This window comes from Pogona vitticeps, chromosome 5 (genome assembly GCF_051106095.1).
Source record: "Pogona vitticeps strain Pit_001003342236 chromosome 5, PviZW2.1, whole genome shotgun sequence".
NCBI classification, from domain to species: Eukaryota; Metazoa; Chordata; class Lepidosauria; order Squamata; family Agamidae; genus Pogona; species Pogona vitticeps.
The window spans coordinates 61,817,347-61,842,087 of NC_135787.1; the positions used below are offsets into that span (position 1 = coordinate 61,817,347).

Sequence of the window (24,741 nt, forward strand, 5' to 3'; positions counted from 1 at the left end):
AATGTGTTTTATGAATTGGTTGTATATTTTTAAACTGCATTTTGTATATTTTAGCCATAAATATGTTTTATGAGCTGGCCACCTGACTGTAATAAATAAAATTCAGTTCAATACACACCAAGTCACATGACTCAGCATGCAACATATACTGTCTTGCTTTGTGGCTGATTGTGTGCTTATGATCCTGGTAATTTTCCTGCTGCCAAGATGAAGGAAAACTTATACCAATAACAACCTTGACAAATGTAACAAAACCCCTGTTTCCCCCTGTTTTGTTAAATCATCTTCTGTAGATGTCTCTCTCCCCAACTCCCATTTGCTTGTTTGGTTTTGTAATGGGGCAGAATTTAGGAGGCAAGAGCTTCTCTAAATAAAAACTTTCGATTTCAATATAATCTATAAAACAAACAATTCCTGCCAAAAGAAGCCAGCACTTAGGTGCTGTAAATTTTCACAGGCAAATTCAGGTGGAGAGCAGGGAGTTAAGAATGACAACAGCATGGGCAATCATGTTAGTTGAAGTGAAGAAATCCCTGAGCACAGCAGGGTGGAGAAGTTAGAATTCACCTGCTTTCCAGTCTCCTGCAGTTATCAGATCTTCTCTTCCCTGACTCCTGACCTCTCCTACTCTCTCTCTCTGTCTCTCAGTGTGTGTGTGCGCGCGCGTGCATGCGTGTGCACACATCCCTCTTCCTCTGTGGGCAGAAAACCTGCTAAGATCCTGTAAGATCCATGCTCAAGTGGCATCAAGTGGCACCTAACTGGTACAAAGTGGGGAAGAAACAAATGCTTTGTCAGAAAGAGCCTTTTTTGGAAATCACCCAGTGTGCAAAATATAAGTGGCAAAGCAAGCAGCAGCAGCAACAACAATAAAATAAAATAATAAAATGTGCAGTCCAGCTCTTGTGTTTATTATATGCAATGAAATTCTGAAATTTGGCTGATTGCCTGATTGCCTACTTTACTGTACTTGGGATAAATGATTAAGCAACCAAAGTCCAGTTTTAAAGGTATCACAACATGTTATTTATGAAATTTGGATCATAAAAGTAATTATATTTCCCCAATGTTGTGAACAAAAGTTGCATTTTATGAACACGGGAAGAGTCTTTTGGAAGAATCTCCTCAGTAGGCCTTTTTACAGCTAATCAAGACAGTCTTTTCAGTGGTAAAATACATGTTTTGAAAATACCTTCTTTATCACTGTAAAATTTATTCAAAATTTTAAAAAGCAGCACAATCCATTAATCTTCCTATAATGTGAATGTTAGTTTTACAAATCTTAGAACATGCTACCAGTTATTCCAAATTAATTAATCTGGAATAATTTGTATACTCAGAGTATTGTGTAATTGACATGGAACAGTTTTCACACTCAAAATCATTAAGTCAATATGGACATAAATCATGGTTTTGAGTGAGGATGCAATTTATTTTCACACAGTGTTTCTCTGGATAGGATATGTAGCTCTGACCAGTTTAACATTACATTAACATGTTTTAGATGGATGGTTAGAGGTAGCTGGAAAAATAAGTATATTGAGTTCTGTTTAGAACTGTTGTTCTAGATTAGTGTCCAAGGGTCACTGTGTATGTACCCAAATGTCATAGTGTGTAGGAGTCTCAAGCTACCTTGGAGGCTGCTCCAGTATCTCCTTGATTTTCAGGAGCAGTTTTTCTGGGACAAAGGCAGCTACAAGGAGAAGAGTTAGGGCATGAACATTTCCAGTACATAAAGAGCGCATATATAGACTCTGAATTTCACTGACAGGGTTTTAATGTTTCAAATGACACCTAAAAAGGAAAAGCTTGGCTGCCCATATGAATGAAAACAGGAATGCCAAGAAAAATACGTTATTAATTTTGTAATTCAACCTTTATACCACATCTTTTATTAAAATTACAGATCAGGTTATTTTAAAAGTTAGAAACACGTGCACCTAATTTTGAAGAATATATAGCTAGTTTATAGATACGGTTAAAGAGGAATTTTTAGTTACATGCACATTAAAAGAGAGAAAATGAGACAGAGCAAGAAAACATAGGACATTTTGGCCTGCAAATGTAAGTGTGAGGTTGAAAATGAGCTAATTGTAACCAAAGCAAATTGCAATAACTGGGGCAGAAGAAATGTTTTATCAACAGCTACATTATATACAGATAATATTCAATATTATGCCTTCTTAATTCCTTAATGAAATGTACTTCACTTTTAAACTGCTGTAGTGATTTTTGTTTTTTTGTTGAAAGGTCTATGATGACAACAATACTATTTATGTATACTTTTTTAACACAGGAAATTGCACATGCTTGTTTATCCAGCATAACATGTAAGGATACGATATATCTGCTCCTTAAAAAATTTGGCAAGGCGTAAGGCAGAGTTCAATGAAGATACACACATGTACACATCTTGTATAGCACGATAGTCTGTGGCTTCCCAGTACAGTAGGACCCCTGTATCTGCAGGGATCAGTTCCAAAACCCCTCACATATGCTGAAAAATGTGGATTACAGCAAATACTTTTAACAGTGAATGCTACACAATATGGTCCCTGGCTCCCACTAGTGCTCAGTTCTGGTAACTTCATATATTAAAAATACATATTTATAGGATTTTTCTTTTAATATTTTCAGAACATGGATAAGTGACTCAGAGGATACTGATCCCGTGGATAAGGGGGTCCTACTGTATATGTGTAAAATGAATGACCCTTCTTTAGCCTAGTGTCTTAACTGTGTGAACTATTGTAAAATTAGAAATCTCTGGATCCAGTCTCACTTCACTCAAGTAAAAAATAATGAAGGGGTAGAATTCGACTTACTTGGGATAAATGAGAAGAGTTGGTAGAAACTGGGCAAGTCCAATTTTCAAACTCACTGATGATAGAAATTACTCAAAATGGTGCTATGGCAGGGTTAGTCCAAGACTATTTGCTACCTGAGTCAGAGCAGCAAATTACAACTCCCCCACAACTAAATCTCCAGATCAAGCTGAATATTGCTATAGGCAGGTCAGGTTATTTTGGCACCTGAGGCAGAAAATCTCACCATTGCCTCTTTTGACAGTTAAAATAAGAAAAGAATAATTTAAACAACAATTTCAGGTGCTTCTGACAGACAGAATCTGTTCCCTGAGGCAAATGCATGATTCTCCCTAATAATAGAGCCAGTCCTGCTACTGAAGGCTAATGCTATGTGAAAGAACATTTATGAAACTAGTGATTTTTTGCAAATACTGTCAATTTAGCAGGGCTTTTAAGCATCTTTTGATGTTCACTAGTAATTGTATGAACTACTTTTTAAAAGTAAACCACAGGGCGCAGGGTATGTGTATGATCTAGGTCAGGGCACTCATGTGGCTGGGTATGGTGTTGATTCAAAACTACCTGTGGTTCAGCTTCCAGATTTATTTTGAATGGATGTGGCTTGCCATCTTCAGATATTTGTGGAGACCACAGTTTTGTTTCTCCCCTGTAGGTGAAAAATGAAGAATGGATTCAATATTTTATGTTATCCTAAAATCCCAAAATATTTTCTTTCTCTTTTAACACATCTTGAAACAAATAACAAAGACCTTAGAGTTTTAGGCTACAGTCTTGTGCTCATTTACTTGAGAATAATTCCCACTGAACTGAATAGAACTTGCTTCTGAGTAGATATGTATAGGAGTGCACTATTAATTTTCATATTAAAGCTTACATTAAAAGTGGACAATATCAAATCAACAGATAAAATATTTCTGATGACATAATGCCAAAGAAACACATATAAATTGACTTGAAAGAAAATATATGTAGGAAGAATTCTGAAAGATTAGTATGCAAAGCAAAGTCTGTATACTGAACAGAAATTGGAAGGAAACTGTCTACATTGCTATGCTGGGTAAAAATAAAGAAAATTATATAACTTAAGGAAGTACTGTACAGGCACTGACCTTCATGGCGGCAAAGTAGGTGGATTATATTATAATTATGAAGATGACAAACTGGTGGTCAAAGCTTAATGGATGAGTAGAGGTATGAATTATTGCAAAATGAGCTTTTCAATGCTATTAAGAACAAAAATGCCTTGTGTAGCAGCCCTCCAGTTCCTCTGTTTGTTTTCCTTAACTCCCAGACTAGCCTTTCGGTGCTACTTATAATTTTCACCTTTTATAGGCAGCCACCAGAGGATTTTCCTCAATCTACCAAATTTTAATAATGAGTCACAGCTGTCAAGATTAACAAGGTTTATTTATAGGATAACCGTTCAATCATACATGGAAATACAAGCTGGTCTTATTTTATTCATTTAATATATGTTCTTTTGATTTGAGATATGCTTGTGTAGTTAGATTTTCTTTAATCACAATGTTGCTGTATTCAAACAGTTTCTTTTATTATTATCACTTTTCATTCAATTATTAACCACCCAAACTTTCCAAGACTTGTCCTATTCCTATCTCTTTCAATTTCTCTCTCTAGCTCTCTTTTTCTCTTCTCTCTAACACAACCACGGCCCTAACTGCCTTAAACTGTCATTAACTGTCTTTTTGTCTCCTTTTATTCTCTTGGTTCCCATCATGTCATAAGCTCCCACACCAGAGATCTGACTTAACTGACAGGAGTGATCTGAGAGCTGTCCATCATGCCTTGTTTTAACATTTTGCATTTCTCTCTTAGTTTTCATCGATAATAAATACAGTGGTGCCTCACATAGCGATGATAATCTGTGCAGCAAAAATCGCTGCAAAGCGATTTTGTCGCTATGCGATATTAAAAAGCCCATAGGAATGCACTGAAACCCCTTCAATGCGTTCCTATGGGCTTCAGACTCACCTTTAAGCGAAAATCCTCCATATGGCGGCCATTTTCGCTGCCTGGTAAGCGAGGAATCCGTCCCAGAAAACAGTGGGCGGCCATTTTGGAACCGCCGATCAGCTGTTACAAAATCATCGCTTTGCGATGATTGGTAAGCAAAACAGGGTACCGATCATCACAAAGTGATTTTTCCCCATAGGGAACATCGCAAAAAGTTAATCGCTATGCGATTTCATCGTTAAACGGGGCACCCGTTAAGCGAGGCACCACTGTAATGTGTCAAAATTTAAAGAAGCAACTGTTGTTTGTAATTACTTTCTTTGCACTGTGCTTCCTATTAAGCACACACATACACTCTTGATGAACTCCTACAGATGTGACCCAGCACTTAATCTCATCAATCAGATCAAAGGCCTATCCAAGTCCTGGATCTGGATCTCCCAGTGGCCAACCAAATGCCTAGAGAAAGACTGCCATCAGAACATAAGTGTAATAGAGCAACTGATCCATCCATTTTTGTTCCCCAGCAATGGATAAACAGAAGCCTACTGCCTCAGATACAGGAGACGATATGTAGCCATCCTGCGTAGTAGGCATTGATGGTTCTTGCATCCATGAATTTACTGAATCTCCCTTTAAAGATGTCTAACCTGGCAACCATTACAACATTCTCTGACAATTCTCTACAAACCATCAGAAAGATGGCTGCCCTGGGAAATAGTCATATAATTTCCTGTCCTCCCTTCGAGAAGAATTGAATAGTATTCTATTTGAACATGTAAAGAATTATGCTATTGTTCAATGACGCAATGCCAGTCATAAATACAAAGTTTGAGATCATGGCACTATATTAGATGTATTCTATAATGTGCATCTAGTGGTCAGAGGAAAGGCCAAGAGATTTATATTGCAAAGGTGGGGCAGATATGACCCTCCATATCTTGTTGGACTGCAAATGCCACAATCATTCACCAGTGGCTAAGCTGATCCAAGCAGATGGGACCTGCAGCGTAGCAACAGCTGAACAAGTCACAAATTCCCCACTCTCTGTTGTACTGCCATCATGACTAGTATGGAACCTTTGGAAAATAGGCTTTAATTTGATACATGAAACAGTGAATTCATGACTACACTTTAATGATATTGTGGAGTCATACCTTTCAATTTTCAGACACAGCTGGTGCATGGCTGCTTTAATTCTCTCCTGTGCATCATTATGAGTCATATTCTCTGTGCCATAGCCATCAATAGCTATAATGATGTCACCGGGACATAAATTCGCTTGAGAAGCTTTGCTTCCTGGGGTGATCTGGAAGAAATAAAGAATACTTCTTTTAACCCATTGGCAACTATGGCTGTGCTCTGTTAGCCAGTTTCTTTTACTACACTAATTTGATCTTTCAGTTCATCCTGGGAAAGTAAAGCCCACTGATGTCCCTTTAAGCATGTATTTATAACATTTCTGCCTGTCAGGGCTTACAGTGCAATGAATGGTAACACAGACAAAATATTATTTACAAAATGATTAACAGTTTTTGAAACCAATTATTAAAATATGCATCTTTTATTAACAGATTCTGTTTTATTCCTCAAGAACATATTCTAGATCACCTGCACAGACAGTTTAAATCTAAGAACTAGGAAGCAAGCTACTAATCTTTTAATGCTAACTCTGATCCTCATATCTGCCATAATCTTCTGCAATGTTGAAACATATTCACTTCCACTTACAATGGGATGTTTATCCAGGAATGCACAGCTCTGTTGTACAAAATGTTGCTTTCCCAATTCAGTGGCAACAGTCAGTTTGACTTCATAAAGCCATATCTATGTGGAGCAAATGCTTCCATTAAAGAGAAGTTTGTTCTTCCACCCAAACAATGGCATCATTGGTGGAACAGGAGTAGACTGATGTAGAAAAAGGGGAATCTGTTTTCTGTCCCCCCCCCCTTCTTCTTCTTCTTCTTCTTCTTCTTCTTCTTCTTCTTCTTCTTCTTCTTCTTCTTCTTCTTCTTCTTCTTCTTCTTCTTCTTCTTCTTCTTCTTCTTCTACTATCTATTAGCTACATCTGTAATCTCAGATTTCTTGTAATGAACTGAATTATGTATGGGCACAGGCCTGTTCCTTACCACTTTAGTCTCACCACAGTCTTGAGAGACTTGGAAGACTGAAAGAGAGTGACTGGCCTGGAGTCACCCAGTGAGTATTATGATTCAGGGGTACTAGAGTCTAGATCTCCTAAACCTCTATTAGAGCACAAAATGAGATTTGGGGTACTGCAGTTCAAAAAGTAACTTTTCCAACCTATATTTAGGCTTTTAACAAGAGCAAGGGAATATTTTTTCATGTATCAAAAAATAAGATCTCACAGAAAACCAATCATCCTTCTATTCACTACAATGACATACATTGTTAGACTTGGATTAGTTTCTTTCAGGAACTATTCCTGATGCATAGGGGAACACAGTATAAATGCATATTTGCTGGATAATTCCTTTCTGTATAGATAATCTTTAAAAATTTTTTTAGGAATCTTGATTTGGAGCCAGAGATGCATTGAATAATCTACAATACAGTCTAGCAGACAGTGATATTTGTTTCATGAATGATACCTTGATTGATGGTAAATGCAAAGTTTCTTGCATTTATGTACATAGTTTGCTCTAAAGTACTATCCACAGTTCAGATAGTTAGTTTCCCCAAAACTTGTGACATAATAACACCAAAACAGACAAAGATAGTCTCATTTTTAACATATCTTAAATTAATCGTTAAAATTTAACTTTTAACAGCTGTGGAGAATGTTTAGGGGGAATTCCCAGTATGGAATGGCACAATACACTGTACTGTATAGCAGGGGACAAATAATCATAAACATTTCATATGGAATAATCATTCCTGGAACATATCATTTCAGAGCTTGGAGTACAATAGGTGTCTGATGTGATGGGAAAATTCAAGCAAACAAAATGCATCCAGCATATAGAAAGCTAGTGTGTCTACAATAAATAAGCCTAGATTTCTTCATTCAGAGAGATTCACCCTGAGCATGACATGACCACACAGAAGTTTGTCCCAGGTTAATATGAACTTTTTGATACCATACCATATCCTGGCACTGTCCCCTTTCACACAGAAATGTTTAATTGTCCCAGGAAGATGTGTTTCAACTGTCCAAACAAAACCTGACTTCACTCTTACCCTTCTCTGTCACTATCATCATCCTCTTAGGTATCCATTTTGCCAACATTCAAGTCTCTTTTTCTTTATTTAATGTTGAGCTGATCATACTGCACTAACATGGTAAGCGTTTGAATTAGTGCTGTGTCAGTTTAGCACTGCAGGACTTTAGCTACAGTGCTAAACTCAGACATTTTAAATTTAAAAATACAACTTACTAATTGCATTGTAGTATTTCTTACCAGTGCAAGTAGAAATCAGGCAAAAGGAAGAGGATTCACTCTCACATCATACCCCACTCTGTGCATCATCAATATCATCTGGACATGACCAGCATCTACCCCAAAGGACTGGGGTGATCACACAAGCCAAAAGCAAAATAAGAGGAATAGGTGATCACACAAGCCAAAAGCAAAATAAAATGATAAAATAATGTGAAATGTGAAATATAAAATAAAATGTGAAAAATAAAAAAAGGTTACTAGAAAAGCTACACACATACTTCCTGCTGCTTAAACAATATATGTCACATACACAAGCCAAAAAGCTGATCTACTTGAGTTTACAGTGGACCCTCAAGTCACAAACTTATTTACAGAAATTTCGAGGTACGAAAAGATCCGGCTGCAAAATTTTAGTTCGACTTGTGGCCGGGGCTTCTACCTACGAAAGGCGGGGGTAAGGGCGGGAAATTCAAAGCAGTCTCTGCTGCCCTCTTGTCTCCTGTCCCCAGTGCCCTCTGCCTCCTGTGGACAGGAGGCAGAGGGCACCAGGGACAGGAGACAAGAGGGCAGTGGGTGCAGCTTTCTAAGCCCCGAAAGCCGAAAGCCGCTCCGCCCGAAAGCCACTCTGCGCCCGCTGTCAGCTTTCAAGGCTTAGAAAGCTGGACCCACTGGCCTCTTGTCTCCTGTCCCCGGTGCCCTCTGCCTCCCGTCCCCGCGGGGATGGGAAGCAGAGGATAGTGGGGACAGAGGGCAGCGGGTGCAGCTTTGGAAGCCCGGGAATTTTTTTCTTTGGCTGGAACGGATTAAATGGTTTTCAATGTATTCCTATGGGAAATGGACCCTCGACCTACGGAATTTCCGACCTGCGAGCACAGTTCCAATATGGATTAATTCCATAAGTTGAGGGTCCACTGTAGTGCTAATGTCATATAGTCAATGGAATAAATATTGAAAGTAGTGAGGAACATGGCACAAACAATGGGACAAATACCTGTCTAATCACTTCCTAGTCACTATCTGTTATTCGGTTACTAAAGGCATGCAGCCCTTCATTAAGAATAAAAGCTGCCTTATTGATTTATAGCTGTCACCCAGACATATGATCAAAAAGGAAGCTGTACATGTGTCTGTAGGTGAGAATTATGTATTAGCACACCAGACATTGTTACATCATTAATCAGAAAGCAAAAATGTGAGCGATTGTTTATACAAATGGCAGATGTAACAAAGTCTGAATGAGAATCTCCTGACAGCTCAGGGAAAATGCCAGGAGATTTGACCTGTCAGAAGCCTATGTAACAGCCCGTCATCCAAATGCAGACAGAAGTACAAAAGGTACATCTACTAGCAGAGTTTGGAAATAGTAATTTCATAGAAATAATTACTTACAATTAGCCAGTCATAGTTACTTTTTGAAACAAAGGAACTCTCAAGTCTTTCAGAAATTAAAATAAGTTGGATGACTAATATAAGCCGTATTAATTCCAGAGGGTCTGCTGTCAGTAAGACTAAATCATTATTGAAACCTTTTCTTTTCAACCTGCAGATCAGCTGTTTGCTTGTGAAATGTCAAAATATCTATGTGGCAATTATCCATTATCTACCTGACAATCCATCTTCCTACACTTATTGAAATAATTATTAATGGTACATGTTGCTTCTTGACTTGAAGACTGTATGAAGGTACTCTGAGTGATCCACAATTTGGTTTTGTTTTAACTCAATTTTCCCCCCAATGACTTTGAAAGCACTTCAACAGAGTCAAGAATACAGTTTAAATCAACTTCTATACTTAGTGTGTGGTTCAGTCAGCTTCTATACTTAGTGTGTCTGGATTATCAGCTCTAAGGTTTTACAGGCATTTAAAACCTTCCAGAGGATTGTCTTACTGAGCTTGGTTGGCTAGCCACAAACAGCGTTTCTGAATTACACTGGTTCTCTTGCTAAGCAGTGGGATACCCTTTCTGTCTCCACCCTTATAAAGGGCTGAACCTGCTTGAAAAATATGCTGCCTTATCAGCTGCAACACAGACAGAAAGTTCCCGTCATCAAGATGTTGTTAGACTTCAGCTCCCAGAAGTTCAACTCTCAGCATGACCAAGGGCTAAAGAATTTTAGGAATTGCAGTCCAAAACATCTCCAGAGCGAAAGCTTTCCCATCCTCAGTTTGTGTGTGTGGTACATGCTGCCAGGTTGGATCTGACTTAAAGTGATCCTAATCAAGTTTTTAAGGTAAGTGAGGTATTTAAGGAGTGATTTTACCAGGGCCACTTTCTCCCCAGTGAGTATATCAGGCAAAGTCCAAAGAAACAAAACAAAACTAAAACGACAAAAACATGTGGCACCTTAAAAACTAACCATTATATTTTAATGTAAGCTTTTGTGGACATATCTACTTCGTCAGACATTAAGAGCTAGAATTAAATGAAATAAAATGCATATGAAATATCTGTTTCACATTCTAAATGTTCATTGGTTACATGCAGTAATTGGGCTATGTTTGTTTTACATCCTGTTGTAAAACCACTTCGGGAAGACAGGGCCAAGCTGAGATGAGAGGTGGGTGGGAAAAAGAAAGAGAGAAAGCATGGGGGTAGCAAGGATTCAGGTCCAGGTCTCCTGGGGCCTAATCTATAATTCTGCCCACTACCCCATGCAGGATACAGAATTTATTTACAACTTTATCCTAATAGGAAGTTAATTATTTTCCCTACCCTCATTTCAGTATTAATTGTTCAGCTATCAGTCAGCATTGTGTTCAATACTTAGATGTGCAGAAGTCCAGCTGTGGAAACTGCCACAGCAATCTGGTTACGTGCCACTGACAACCAGCACTCTTGTGTGATTGCCGTGGTGCCTTCCTTTGCTGGATATCCTTCTCTAAATAGGAATAAATATTGAACAGTCATCATGCTCCAGGTTTGTGACCACAATACTCCTCCTGGGTGAATCCCTTCACCTGGCAAGGTTATCTGACAGTGTTGGTAGCACTCTTGGGTGTTTGGATGAGTCATATGACAATTCGCATCTTGCACAATGCTGTAGAGCAGTGGTTCTAAACCTTGGATCCCCAGATGTTCCCCAGGAATCCTGGTCAGCATAGCTAGTGGTGAGAACTTCTAAGAGTTCTAGTCCAAGAACATCTGGGGGGGCTCAAAGTTGAGACCCACAGTCAGAGAGTAATATGTGCTTGGGCACTGTGGGAAATTAAAATAGTGTCTCACTATGCTCAGTTACCTGGTGCTGTTTAAAGATCAAGATCTGACAAACAAGGTTAAAGGGCCTGTCCAGAGCAGAAGAGAGTTGTCCCTGCTCTGCAGTCCTGCAAGCAGTCCCAAAGGGGGCTCAGCAAACACGTTCACGGTCACTGGTCAAGGTAAGAATCATTAGGAAGTCCTGCCAGAACCATGAGACTTTGACAGCTGCCTCAAAGCATCAGGTGGCAATGTCAGCCTGTACACAATGAGGTAGTGTACATGGCTCACTTTCTCACTACTGTATCTTCAATTTAATCCTGAGACCTTGGTCAGGCTGAGCAAAGATGGCTGGGTCAAAATTACCCACTAATTCACATGCACATGGTTCATGGGGATTTAAACTTGGTGCTCTCAACTCATTAGCATTGTTTGCCCCATTGAACTAAATGGGGAGGCCTCCTGGGTCAATAGCCCTGTGGTAGACAGAGGTCAATACATGCTGTCTAGAGCAATGTTTTTCCTCATTGCAAGCCGCCTCGAGTCCTCTTCAAAGATAAAGGTGGGGTAAAATATTTTAAATAACTAAATAATAAAATGGTTCCCAAACTTGGGACACCAGATTTTCTGGGACTAAGAACCCAGAAACCTTCACCACTAGGCTGAGCTACTCAGGATTTCTGGGACTTGCAGTCCAAGAACATCTGGGGACCCAAGATTGGGAACCACTGCCTTAGAGGAAAAGTGGTATGATGACAACGACAACGACAACAACAAACTCAAATATGAATCTCCGTTGCTTTTGAACATCATAACTGTACTTAAAAGAAGTTCGCTTAACATCGATAAATCTATACCAGTTCAGGGCAATTGACTTCAATACAACTTGATCAAATAAAACCAGCTCTTCCTGATCAAGCTATAAAGATGTTATTGAGTTGGCATTCAGTCTAATAAATTATTGGGTCTACTTCCTGGAGAGATTTAAAAGTACATACTAAATTGTAATGAAACCCAAGAGAAAAAGAATAAAAGTGTTGTTACAGAGAACAGATGTTAATATCAAACAGATGTGCCTAGTAAGCCAAAAGATACCCATCTTCTCATCTCTGTTTTTATATAAACATGTCTCGCAATGTGGACCAATGTATGCCTTGGATGAGACATTTAATTTGTCTTGTTGCACAGTTATAAGTGCTGCCCTCTCAAACACCGACTCAAATAACCAGACCGTTTCCTTCACAGTAATTTGTTCTCTCTTGTTGATACAACTTTAAACTGTGCTGAGCATACTGTAAACAAATGCAGAGTAGATGGCAACCGTTGCTAAAATACTTTTCGTGAGAGATAATGGAAAGTCTTTCCTCACTTGTAATTCCATAAAAGGCAACAGCCGTTCAAAATCTCACTTATCTTCTATTGTGTTTAAATCCACTCATTATTTTCATTTTCTCCACTATTTCCATGTCAAACATATGCATCAAAACAGTTTAACTGTGCATCTATGATTGCACAAAAGTTAAATTCTTCAGACTGCATATATCTCTTGCAGAAGTAATGGATGTTTTGTATGTAAAAAAGAAACCTAACAGTATGATCCTATGCATGTTTCCTCAGAAAATAAGTATGACACCGGATTATTGTTATTAAAATAACTTTTATTAACATTAAAAAAAAAAGAAAATAAGTCTTATTAAATTCAATGGGATGCCCACTGTGATATAGTGGATAGAGTGATAGGTTAGGACTCATGAGACCTGGGTTTGAATCCCTGCTTGTCCATGGAAACTTACTGGGTTGGGGTAGAACTGGTAAATAATAGTAATACTGTAATTGCATGCTTGACAAATTAGGACAACCATTTGCATGGTTTTCTAGGTAGAGAGTACTCACAGGTAGTTCACCATTCTCTCCTCCTGTGGGCATTCTGGGATTTGAAGCTTGTCCCAAGGCTACGCAGGCTGGATGTTCTCCTGGGAGGCACTGGGTGGAACTGAACTCTCAACCTCTGGTTCTGCACCAGATACCTAACTCACCGAGCTATCCAGCCAGCTAAAATAGGCAAAACTATTCCTTAAATATCTCATTTACCTTGAAAGCCTTATTAGTGTCACAATAAGTTGGTTCCAACTTAATGACACATAACTAGAGATGGGCATGAACCTCAGTTCAGAGGTGTGTGCCAGTTCGTATGCACGGCACTACGTCCCCAGCCAATAACCCACTCATCAGATGGAGTGCGCTCCTCTCCTCTTCCTCCTCTTCAGCTGTTCTATCACTCTCTGGCAGGAGAACAGGCTTGCCTATCCTGCTTCCTTGTCTGAATGGGTGATCAGCCATGGAGGTGGTGAAAGGGAGGTCCATGCCCATCTCTAAACATAACACTTCAGTGGGCTTATGCCCAAGATCACAGCCTCAATTCAGTCCTTTGAGACAAACACAAATTCTAATCTTAATTTTAGAATTGCAGAGCTGGAGTTCTACGGATCATTGAGTCGAGCCCCTTTCAAGGAGACACAGTGGGGAATCAAACTCCCAATGTCTGTCTCTGCAGTCAGGCATCTAAACCACTGGGTTATCTAAGTTCTCCTTTGAAGTATTGCAAGTCTTCATAGATGACAATGTGCCTTAATTTCTTAATTTTCTTATGCTGAATCCATGTGTATAGCACTTTAAAAACAGTAGTAGAGTTAACAGGATCAATAAATTGTACTGTTACAAATTCCAGTTCTTTAAAAGATCAGTAGTACTTCTATAGTACCTAATGAAAGAGAAATTGTTTGTTAAAAAATGATTTTGAGAGTACACTTTATAGGAATGTTTGCCGTTATCTATGAAAGGGTAATCCAAGCACTTAATCCCTTTTTAAACAGTTACCTTTATTTCAGTCAGAGAGCAGTAATTTAGCAGGCACATAATATTTTCAATGGGATTTCAGTTTGGCAAGGATGTAAGTTATATATTTTTATACCCACAGAGGCCTGCCTTCAAGGTTGTGGCCAATTTAAAAGCAAAATTGTAATTAGTGGGGAACAGTAATAGAGAGGTTTCCCTTGCTAAGGCTGCAATCTTGTACTGGGAGGATGTGCCATTGAACTCAGTGCAACTAAATTCTAAGCAAGGATGTCATTTTTGAGTCGGGAATTATGGTGCAATGTTGTAGGTGCACATGGAACTTGTGGTCCTTGAGATGTTAACTACAGCTCCTACCATGCCTCACTGTTGGCCAGGTGCCTGGGATTGATGGTAACTGGAGGGCCAGAGATTCCCTACTTCTGCTGTATTCGGACTGCATTGTAAATGTCAACAGTACAAGATATCAACCCAAACATTTGAAAACAATCACACACACACAATGCAGGAGAAAGAGAAATGCTGCATATAAAATATAGGGTAAGTGTTATCCTTGGCAAACAATCCCATAATAACAAAAATGAAAGTATCAGAAGATGTTCATCACAGCTGTTCTTGTCTTGTCTTTCAATTGTTCAGTTATTATTAGGTAAAATGTATTGCCTGTTAGCATTCTCCTGGCCCACCGTTTGTGAGCTATCTCATTAGGCTAATTTTGAGATGTGCAAACATACTACTGTCAGCTAAAGGGACTACATGACCAAATACCAAATGCTGCTCTATAAAATCTACACTGGCTCCTGGCAAGCATAGCTTAGGCATTGGTAACCTTGAGGGATTCTAAAATACTTACACAATTCAGGAACACATTGCTTCAAATAGCATCTCTCCCATATCAACTTCTCAGGCTATTACAGTCTTCAAGGGAATTTCTTTTGTGACAACCCAGAAACAAGTCTTCTCTGTGGTGGCACCTATCCAGTGTAATAATCTCCAGTATGCAATACATACATCCTCAAATTTCACACGTTTTAAGTGCTTGTTGAAATAATTTTTTAAACTTTGTTTTCTGCCATAGCCATGAGCTGTTGGGTTTATTATGTGTTTTCCAAATGGTCTGATTGTCATGTGTGCTACTTGCAAACTACCTCTGGGATTTGCAAAAAGGAGAGAGAAAGGGATTGACTGTTATGTTTACTGCTTGTAAATTGCTCTGGGATTTTAAAAAACAAGACACCATATATAAATATTTCAAATATGAAAATTATCTGCATCATGCACAGGGGAGCTCTTAGGTAAGCATCCTCTGTATTTGTATCACGTTTGTGACCGAATAGGCAAAATGAATTTTGAATTTAAAAAACCCTGAAAACTCCCATCTTATCTTTAATATAGTAGTGGTTTGTGCCCGCTAATAGTGAACATAGGTAGTTGACTGCATAACAACTTGGACGCGAAAAAGGAAACCTCCATGGAGTGATATATTGGGAGTATCAGATATATGCTAAGTTTGTAAACAGAAACAAAAATATTTTTAAAAAAAATCTAATGATCCAGAAAGAACTTGTTAATTTCCAGTGTTTACAGAAAGTGAAAGCAGTTGAGCTGGGAGCCAGAACAGATACTGCTATAACTCACCCCATAATCCTGGGTGTTCAATGTGAAAATTCCAGGTTCATACTGAACGCTAAAGGAATTCTTGTTTGATGCTATTTTTAATTTTAATGAATGTGTGTATTTGTAACTGTGTGGCCCATATAATGTGCAGATCTAGATTTTTTTTTGTTTTCTATAGCTGTCAAAGAGAAAATGAGGCCTCCAAAGAAATTTCCAAGGGTCCAGGAGCCACACATGCTCACTGCTTGACCTTGGGAGTTGCAAAACTTCACATTCCTCAAAATAATGAAGAAAAAAAATTTTTTAGCTGAAAAAGCCTCTTTCTGTCCTGTGGTGGCATTAAAAAAATTAAAAGAGCAAAACTTTGAGAAGTGTGGGAGGAATGCAACCCTCTGGGGTGTCAAAACAAACATGGAAGTTTGCTTGTAAAGCGTGGAAGGGGTTTGTTTGTTTGTTGAGCACAGAATTAAAAAATTAATAAGGGTTGTTGGGAGGATCCAAAGGGTGCTAGGATTTGGGACTGGGGGGGATGCATCTCACAGGTTGTATGTGACCCACCTATGCTTTATAGGAAGCAGAAACTAAGTGCAATAGTGAATGTGATCATCATCATCATTATTATCCTAGAACTGCAGAGCTGGAAGGGACCCTATGGATCATTGAGTCCAGCCCCTGTCACATCCCAGATACAGAATGTGTCACCTGGGGGGACAGATACAAAAAAAAGAGGAGTACTCAGGATCCTCACACCATGTTGAACCATACAAGAAGAAGGAATCTGAGTCTGGTGGATGTGCCATAACTAGCAAATTTGTCTTCTAGGACAAGGAACACTTCCACTCTCTCTGCACTGAGATGGGGGCACCAGCCACCCTCTCATGAAAATGAGGAAGAGAATGTGGTATTCCTCATAAAAAAGGAAGTTTATGCCTTCAAAGGAAAAAAAAAGAGGGCGGGACACGTCCTTATTTATCTCCCGCTCATACTCACCATTAGATTGACCTCTAGTTTTGGTGCTTCTACCCTAGTTACTATTCTGTGGATGTGTATCCTGAAAGGTCACAGTTTCTTTCTACAGTACTATGCCGGGGGGGGGGAATTATAACATTCTCTAGAATTTAAATACTAAACTCAGATGTACATACTCCAAACAGCAATGAGATGCTTAAGCTTCAAAATTAGCCCTCTGGTGCATAATACAAGGAAAAACAGAAGAAGCAAGAGAAAGATATGGAAAAAGTGGTACGAAAACTCCCTTCCTCCTCAAGCCTGTACTACACTGTGAGTGTCATTTTGCAGGCTGGCTGGAACCCTGAACAGAAAGGAGTAGAGTTACACAGGACAACATGTTGTAAGTCCTGTTTGTCCTAATATAATTCTGATGCAATAAATTAGGGAATGTGTGGGCAAAGTGTGGTCCTGGGACCATATGTTCCCCCCCTCTCTCAGTTGGTTTTGCAACCTTTAGTCCCTTGTTTTTCCACCACCTACCAACTTCCCCCCTACAAACTGCAGTTTCTGGTAGCCTCCAGGACTGGCTACAGTATTTGCTTTTTAAATAGGTCAGGTCACAGTAACTCCCTCCACCCCACAAAACACCCAAATGCCAATTTTCCACTGTTTTGTGTTTTATGGCTTTGTGAGTGGTTTATGACCCTTAAGGCAGAAAATTGGCCACTGGACCTGCCAAAGTCACCCAACTCTTCATGAGGTAAATATAGGAAGGCACTGTGACGCTCTGACATCTTTTCAGTCTGATGGCATGAGCAGATGTCAAGCTAAGGCTGCAAACCTACACCAACTTACCTGGGGGTGAGCCTCGTTGAATTCATCAGGACATAACTTCTGAATCGACTTTCTTGGGGCTGTGCTGTACGATCCCCATGCTAGCTGACATCTTTAGAAGCCAGCTCAAGTAATGCCTCAACTTGTTTCCTGTACTTCTATCTAAAGATGGGGATAATTAGGTTGTTCGTAGTTTATTGTGTTCATCCTTTTCAAAAAGAAACCACTTTATGCTCCAGCTGCTTGAGGGGCCAGCTTTTCAACGGAAACCAAGGGTTCCCTTATGTCCCTTTTAAGGAAAGTAAAGCTACTTCAGAGGAGGTAGAATCCAAAGGAGAGAAGCAGTGGCAGAGGAGGGGAGCGACTTAGCTCTTCCTTGCCTTCTTCCCCCCAATCTCCATTCTAAACTGGTTTTTTGCCTCTGTAAGTCAGAAGTGTCTGTTTACGAGTTGTCATCTGTACATATCTCTGAATTCCTATGGGAGGAAAAGCCCCTGAGGTGGGATTTTCTGTTCCAAGAAAACAACTTTTCTGGGCTGGGATACTACAACTTCAAGAATAGGGGCAACTCTCGCTTTCCTGCCTCAGGCAGTTAAATATTTTGGGCCACTCTTGAGAGTGTACCCCTGCCAGCAGCAGCCATAAAACATCCAACAGTCCTGCACATCTCATCATATAAAGAGCACAAGCAACACAGCATAGACAACACAAATCACACAATACAACTCTATATGCAGCTACATGCAAAATTAAGCCTCCTGACGACTGGGGCTATAACCAAGACCCATGGGTTCTGTCATAGAGGTAGGCTTTCAAGATAACCCAAAATAATGGTGCCATGTCTGTCCACTAGGCTCCCCAAGTCATGTTTCCTTGAGCAAGTGTGGGTGCCCTTCTACAAGAAAGCAGCTTTTCCCCCTATTGGAGGAAGAAGAGGAGGAGGAGGAGGAGATGGCATCAAAACAGCCCTGGTGCTATTCTCGCTGACTTATATTTGTCCGACCAGAAGAGAAAGAAAAAGACATACCCTGGATATGATTAATGGCTGCTTAAAATCTATCCCTCCGGTCAGCCTGAAACCCCAAGGAGCCGGTCCTTGGAGAACCACGTTCTGAGGCATCTTCCCAGCCGGTTTCTGACAGGATGTATATAATCAGGGCCGTCTTGCCCCCTCAGTACCTCCGTCCAGGGGAGCTGAAACACAGCGGAGCGTTGGGGAGAAGAGGGTTTCTTCCGTGGCTCCGAGGGCGAGCAGGAGCAAAACTTCCCCCGCCCTGAAAAGTTCCCACTTTTCTCCCTTTGGCGGCGGGACCACCTTTTTATTTCCGCGCCCGAGTGACGTCACGAATCCCCTGGCTCTCTCTCTCTCTCTCCCCCGCCCCTCCTTTCCTCCTCCCAGAGGGGGGGGGGAGAACCAACTTTGGTAAAGGAAAACCTGGCCGCTGACAAGCTGCCCGGATCGCTCTGTTTCCTTAGGGTCTCCTCAGCAGGCGCTCAGGGAGGCCTCAGGTTACACTATCTCAAGCTGCTCTCTTAAATGGAGCGACGAGTGTGTGTGTGTGTGTGTGGGGGGGGGGGAACCTTCACGGTGTCCTCTCTTGACCATAAATCAATTTCTTAGTTTCTCCCTCTCTCTCATTCAGCCGGTTCTTCCTCCAGATTAATTAGACTACAACTCCCATCCACTCGCGAGCCAGATGAGGATGATGAGAGTTGTAGCTAAGCCCTTCTGTTAGCCACTGGCTTGGGCGAAGCTTCAACAGATCTCTGATTAGCCTCTTGGGTCAGTTCATAGTACCCTAATAAGTAAATAAATAAGTAAATAAATAAATAAGTAAATAAATGAACATTCTTCTTCGTGTTTGCCCTCGCTTTCTTTTTGTGGGCTCTGGATTTGAATTTTAGATGGTTTGTTGCTCAGCGGGTGAAGAGTGTTATTTCACACTGTACTTTGCAGATTTCCAGGCACTATGAATGCATGTAGTAAGATATTTAGTTGACATAAATAATGGCTTTGGAAATGAGGCAGTTAGCAGCATATTGTGTGTATTGTCTGCTATCAGGTCCAGTTCCACTCAAGGTGACCCTAATAGGACTTCATTATAACCCCCACCCCCCTGACCCTAGGTTTCTGTGGCAGAGCAAGGGATTCAAACCCAGATCTCCCGAGTCCTACTCTGCCACTACACTGACTACCTCCCGCTATTCCTGCCCACACCTTTTTAAATTTAGACCTTTAAAATGAAATTACTATCCAAATATTTGTTGGCAGACTTAAAGTGGGGGAGGAACGAGAGGGGGACAAAATGTTGTGGTATCTTAAAGACTAGGAGAATTTTTCAGTGTGAACCTTTGTGAATCAAAATCCACTTTCTCAAACATAGCTCTTCGGAAAATATTAATTTATTTCACATTTATCTAAACATGCCTAACCTGCCTTTTATTATTATTATTATTATTTTGGAGCAAAAGACCAAGTTTCATCTAAGTTACATCCCAATCTTTTTATTAAGAAACTCAGTCTGACACACCTGACCTGAGGGTAATCCTATTTTCATAAAGACTGCTAAATCAATCAAACTGGTAAGGAAGTAGAAGATCATGGTGACACCAATGATCTGTTCACTTACCTGGAAGAAAGTCACAGTGAACTCATTCAGTGGCATATAGTTCTGAGTACTGTATAAGGTTGTGCTGTAAGTGTGCTTCATAGCTGATTAGTGCCTTAAATCCAGACCATACATTCTATGGTTTAGTCACTGGAGGTCTTTTAAATGTTATTTGGTATCACACAGAAGTTCCTGGTTCTTTAATCAACTATGGAAGTTTTGGTACACTTTGTTACCGTAGCACAAATTAAAAAGTATGTGGGGTAATAGTTCACCCAAAGTCAGTCTAAGTACTGTATTGTGAGAAGATATTAATTAAGGAGGAATAATTTAATGCAGAATAGCTAACCCTCTGGGAGCTAACTAACTGTAATAGTAACTGTGATAGACTATAAATTAGTCATAAATTACATGCCTTGCTTGAAGAAGGTATCAAGTTCAGTCCCTGGACAGAGGCAAAAGCAAAATTAGACTTGGTAGCCAGAGAAAATAAAAGTTAGTTCAGCTTCTTCTAACTCAGTCCCTTGCAAATGATTTGTATGACAATTCCCAGAATCCTCAGGCAACAATCATGCTAGCTGGATGATGGGAGCTGTAGCCCAGACATTTTGGAGGGTGTTGGTTGGACCAAATGGTTTGGTCCATTGAAACTCCCTATTATACATAGTAGTCTATGTATATCACAACCTGTGCCCACCTTCCCAGGACAGTGCCCTCCAGATGGGTTGGACAAAATCTTACCATCCCAAGGCCACTAGCTGCAGGATTATAGGAAATGTAATTCAACACATTCTGAGGGTGTCTAGCTGAGGAAGTCTGTATTTTATGTAGACAGGCCAGATCTGAAGTTCTCAAAGGAGTATGGAAACCATTTTGTTATATCATCTGTATAGCTCATTATTGTATGATGGGAATCAGAAATAACAGAGCCATGTATGTCTGTATCGGATTTCTTCCTAACTGAAAATTTCTTAAATGTCACTGAGAGATTTAAGCTTGCATGGTACATAGTAAATCCAAATTTCCTTTGCAACAACTATCCAACAACTGTGTTTGGAAGCCTCTGATGACAGCCTATGTTAATCTGCTTAGAAAGGGTGCTGCTGCTTACAGGGCCTGCATAGCCTCTGGTAGAGGTAATGTAGGATCTCTTGCATTTCCACAGCTTTGGTAGTGCTTTTGTAGGTTTAAACTTAGTTATCAATGAGGCAATGTTCAAATCTTGATGAAGGGGTTCAATCTCTTTTGTTGGCATGATCTTGCAGTGTTTTAACCATTGTTGCTAGGGCATGATTGGCCAAGTTTATTGAGCTCTAACAAACAGCAGCAGCTGCAAGACAAATATGGTGGCATGTTTTCAATCTGCAGAAAGGAGGCAAGCCAGCAGTTTGGCAGCCAAAGTATCTAGTTAGTCATACACAGGCTTTTCAGTTAGTCAATAGATGGTCATTTAGGAGGCTGTAGATAAGGCCACCTGAGATCCTATAGCTTCTACTGATACTGACTGATCTCACAGCTCAGTGTTATTAGCATGGGGGAAGTGCTGACTTGACTTCCATTGCTCTTTGTTTGTCCCTCTCCTTCCTTCATATGATTTGCATGCACAGACCCACACTTGGAAAAGTTGCTTTTTTTGGACTACATGTCCCAGTATTTCCAACTAGCATGGCTACCTTGGCCTCTTATCTCTGGGTTGACAAGCCATATTAGTCTTACAGCTGCTACTGCTTGTCAGCAGCTAATATGTTTGAGCATTTTTTCACAGTAAATATGTTTAAAGAGTTATGTCACCTCTGTGAAATTTCACTGGCCATGCTGGCTGGAGGATTCTGGTACTCATAATTTTAAAAAGTAACTTCTCCAAATTCTGGCATGTGTGTGCATGCAAGAAACAGCTCCGAGGGCACTGACAAGGATGATGAACATGCCTTGAAAACACTATCTTATATTACAGTACTTATGAGTAGCTACTCCAGGTTCCGCTTACATATAAAGTTATTGTTTTGACTTATATACTGCCCCACAGTGCTAGAGCACTCTCTGGGCAGTTCACAATATAATTATTTAAACAACAACTTGCCCCTAGCAAGCTGGGTACTCATGATACCAACCTTGGAAGTCTGAGTCAACCTTGAGCTAGCTACCTGAACCTGATGACATCAAACTCAGGTTGTGAGAAGAGGCTTGACTGCAATACTGCCATTTATGGTAAGTTAGTATATCCCGTGGCAAAGAAATAAGGCAACTTGATTTTTCTTGTTTGTAAATATTCTGGTAAATGGCCTGGGTTCCATAAAATGAAACTGTGTTGTTGATTAGGATCACCAGATAACATTCTTTATTACTCTGTTATGAAAGATTAAGAGTAAATGAAGAGTTTAACTCTACATATAAAGCTCAACATACCTGAATAATCTGTTTCAGAAAACAACAAAACTGGGAAGTGTACATAAAGCTGATTCATAAAGTAGAAAACCATGATAAGGCAAAATTAAGTGTGCAAAGCTGATTAAGTTTTGCTTTTAAAACACAGTACATTCTTTAGCAGTTGAGAAAGATGTTGGTTGACAAATTTGTTGAGAAACATTAGAAAAAGGTTGTAAAATATGTAAAGGAATGCACACTGTGTTTGAACTTGTCTGTGCGATATTACATTTGTAAATATTTTGGCCAAAAGTGAAACACTTTCCAGCAGTTTAACCCTTTGACTGAAAGTAATGCCATATACAAATGCTTCATTTTGGGCTCTTTCAAATGAAATATTTCAGGAACACATTTCCAAGTTGGTTTTTGATCCTGTGTAGATTTTAAGGCATGACCTGCAGTGCTGTGCTAAAGATGGTCACAAGTATTTCCTCAACAGTAAACTAAAAGCACATACTGGACACTTGCCATTTTGGTTAAATGTGCAGTCACTGTTTCCATTGTGAGAATTTGTCATGGAACGTAAACACTCTCCTAGAACTATCTCTGCCAAAGTCAATTTCATGTACCACTGTCCATATGACACAGAACAGTGTCCTTCAAAATTCCAATGATCTTACTTATTTATTGTGAATAATTAGGCTATAAAATAATATGTACTATGTTTCAGCATTAGAATTCTGTTGTTATTGCATAAGCCTTAGATGCAGAGTCTGTCTGTCTGTCTGTCTGTCTGTCTGTCTGTCTGTCTGTCTGTCTGTCTGTTATTATTAATATATTGGTCACTTTTTCATTTTGTGATGGGGAAAGAATATATAAAAGAATATATTCACAAATATGAAAATTAAAATGTGCTAATTGTCCCTTCTGTTGCAATTACAAGACATTGTACTGCTATGCTGGTTTACTTGAGATAAGTCCTATTGTGTTTCGCCCAGATAAGTGTGCATTGGATTGCAGCCAGAAGCTCTTGGAGAGTTCTTTTCCGACTGCTGGTGCACATAAGATGCTGCTACAGCTTTAGTAAAATCCTTTGATTCAATGTAGAGCTATTAGGCTGAGCGAACCAGTTGAATCAGGAGGCAAGTGTTGAGTATTGTGAATGGACAGTGAATATTTAGTACATAGAATCATGTGTGTGTTGTGCGCCATCAAGTTTCATCAGACTAATGCCAACTGTAATATGGTTTTCAAGGTATGTGAGATAATTGAGTAGTTTTACCAGTGCCATCTCCCGCTCAGTGAGTTTCTATAGAAGTGCTGGGAAATAAAACCACAGCCACCTAAATCCCTGTCTGCCTCTCTCTCCATTATTCCACTCTTTTTGTCTTATAAAATCATAGAATTGTAGGACCTTAATGGTCACAGATTCCAACTCTCTGCTAAAGCGGAAGTTATTATTGTTGTATTTTTACTTCCAGTAAAAGGTGCTGGTGGGAGCCATCTTAATCTGCGGATTAAGGAAGGGCCAGTCAGTAGACTAACCTCTGTACCTCCCACAGCAGCCTGCCTAGGAGTAAACTCCCCAGGTCCACCTTACCCATGGTGCTTGGCCCAACGGCTGAAGAAATCAAGGGCAAGTTTGCCCCCAGTCCCTATGGAAACTGACAGCAGCCCCAACCCCAACAGGAGTGGAACAACAAGGACAAGGACAAAGATGGCTGGGAGGAAGCCTCAGAATGGCCCCAACATTGCCATCCACCCAGCATCCTGATATGCAAATGATGGCTGCTGCCATCTGCCTACCTGACCCCCACCCAGAGGCTACAGTGGCATCTAAAGAGGCAACTCCCACACTCTCAGTAGCTGGCTGCAGGGGGGGCAAGTTCCATCTATCCAGCACTAACCAACCATTCTTTCCAGCCTTTGAACTAAAAGTCAGCGCTGCCTGTCTGCTGAGCGCTCTTTTGCTCTTTTTCCTGTGTTAGTGACCGTTGTTTGTTTGCTGTTGATTTGTTCCATTTGTTACTATGTGTGCAGTAAAGAAAGCAGCACACACAGGTTTAAAATTTCAGGTAACTAGAAGTAAAGAAAAGTTTTCTATTCTTTCTCT

The 24,741-nt window shown here is 39.9% G+C and overlaps 1 protein-coding gene and 1 long non-coding RNA gene across 5 annotated transcripts in view; one reads left to right on the top strand and one right to left on the bottom strand.

Annotated features, from left to right (window-relative positions):
* Nucleotides 1-19,165, bottom strand: part of PDLIM3 (PDZ and LIM domain 3) — a 34,859-nt gene extending 15,694 nt beyond the window's left edge. Inside the window, exons 1-3 of one of the 4 annotated variants that reach the window (XM_020802362.3) lie at nt 18,683-19,165; nt 5,960-6,111; nt 3,390-3,474 (exon numbers count right to left, since the gene is read on the bottom strand). In XM_020802362.3, coding sequence (XP_020658021.1) covers nt 3,390-3,474; nt 5,960-6,111; nt 18,683-18,775 — 330 coding nt within the window. In that variant the 5' untranslated portion in view covers nt 18,776-19,165. Of the gene's footprint in view, nt 1-3,389; nt 3,475-5,959; nt 6,112-13,293; nt 14,555-18,682 lie in introns of those variants that run through there. The other 3 variants (XM_020802373.3, XM_020802354.3, XM_078393921.1) reach the window with 3 other exon arrangements.
* On the top strand, nt 8,227-8,459 carry LOC144589404 (uncharacterized). The gene is made up of 2 exons (XR_013545489.1): nt 8,227-8,337; nt 8,375-8,459. It is a non-coding gene; the product is annotated as an uncharacterized LOC144589404 (long non-coding RNA).
* Nucleotides 19,166-24,741: the final 5,576 nt, after the last annotated feature.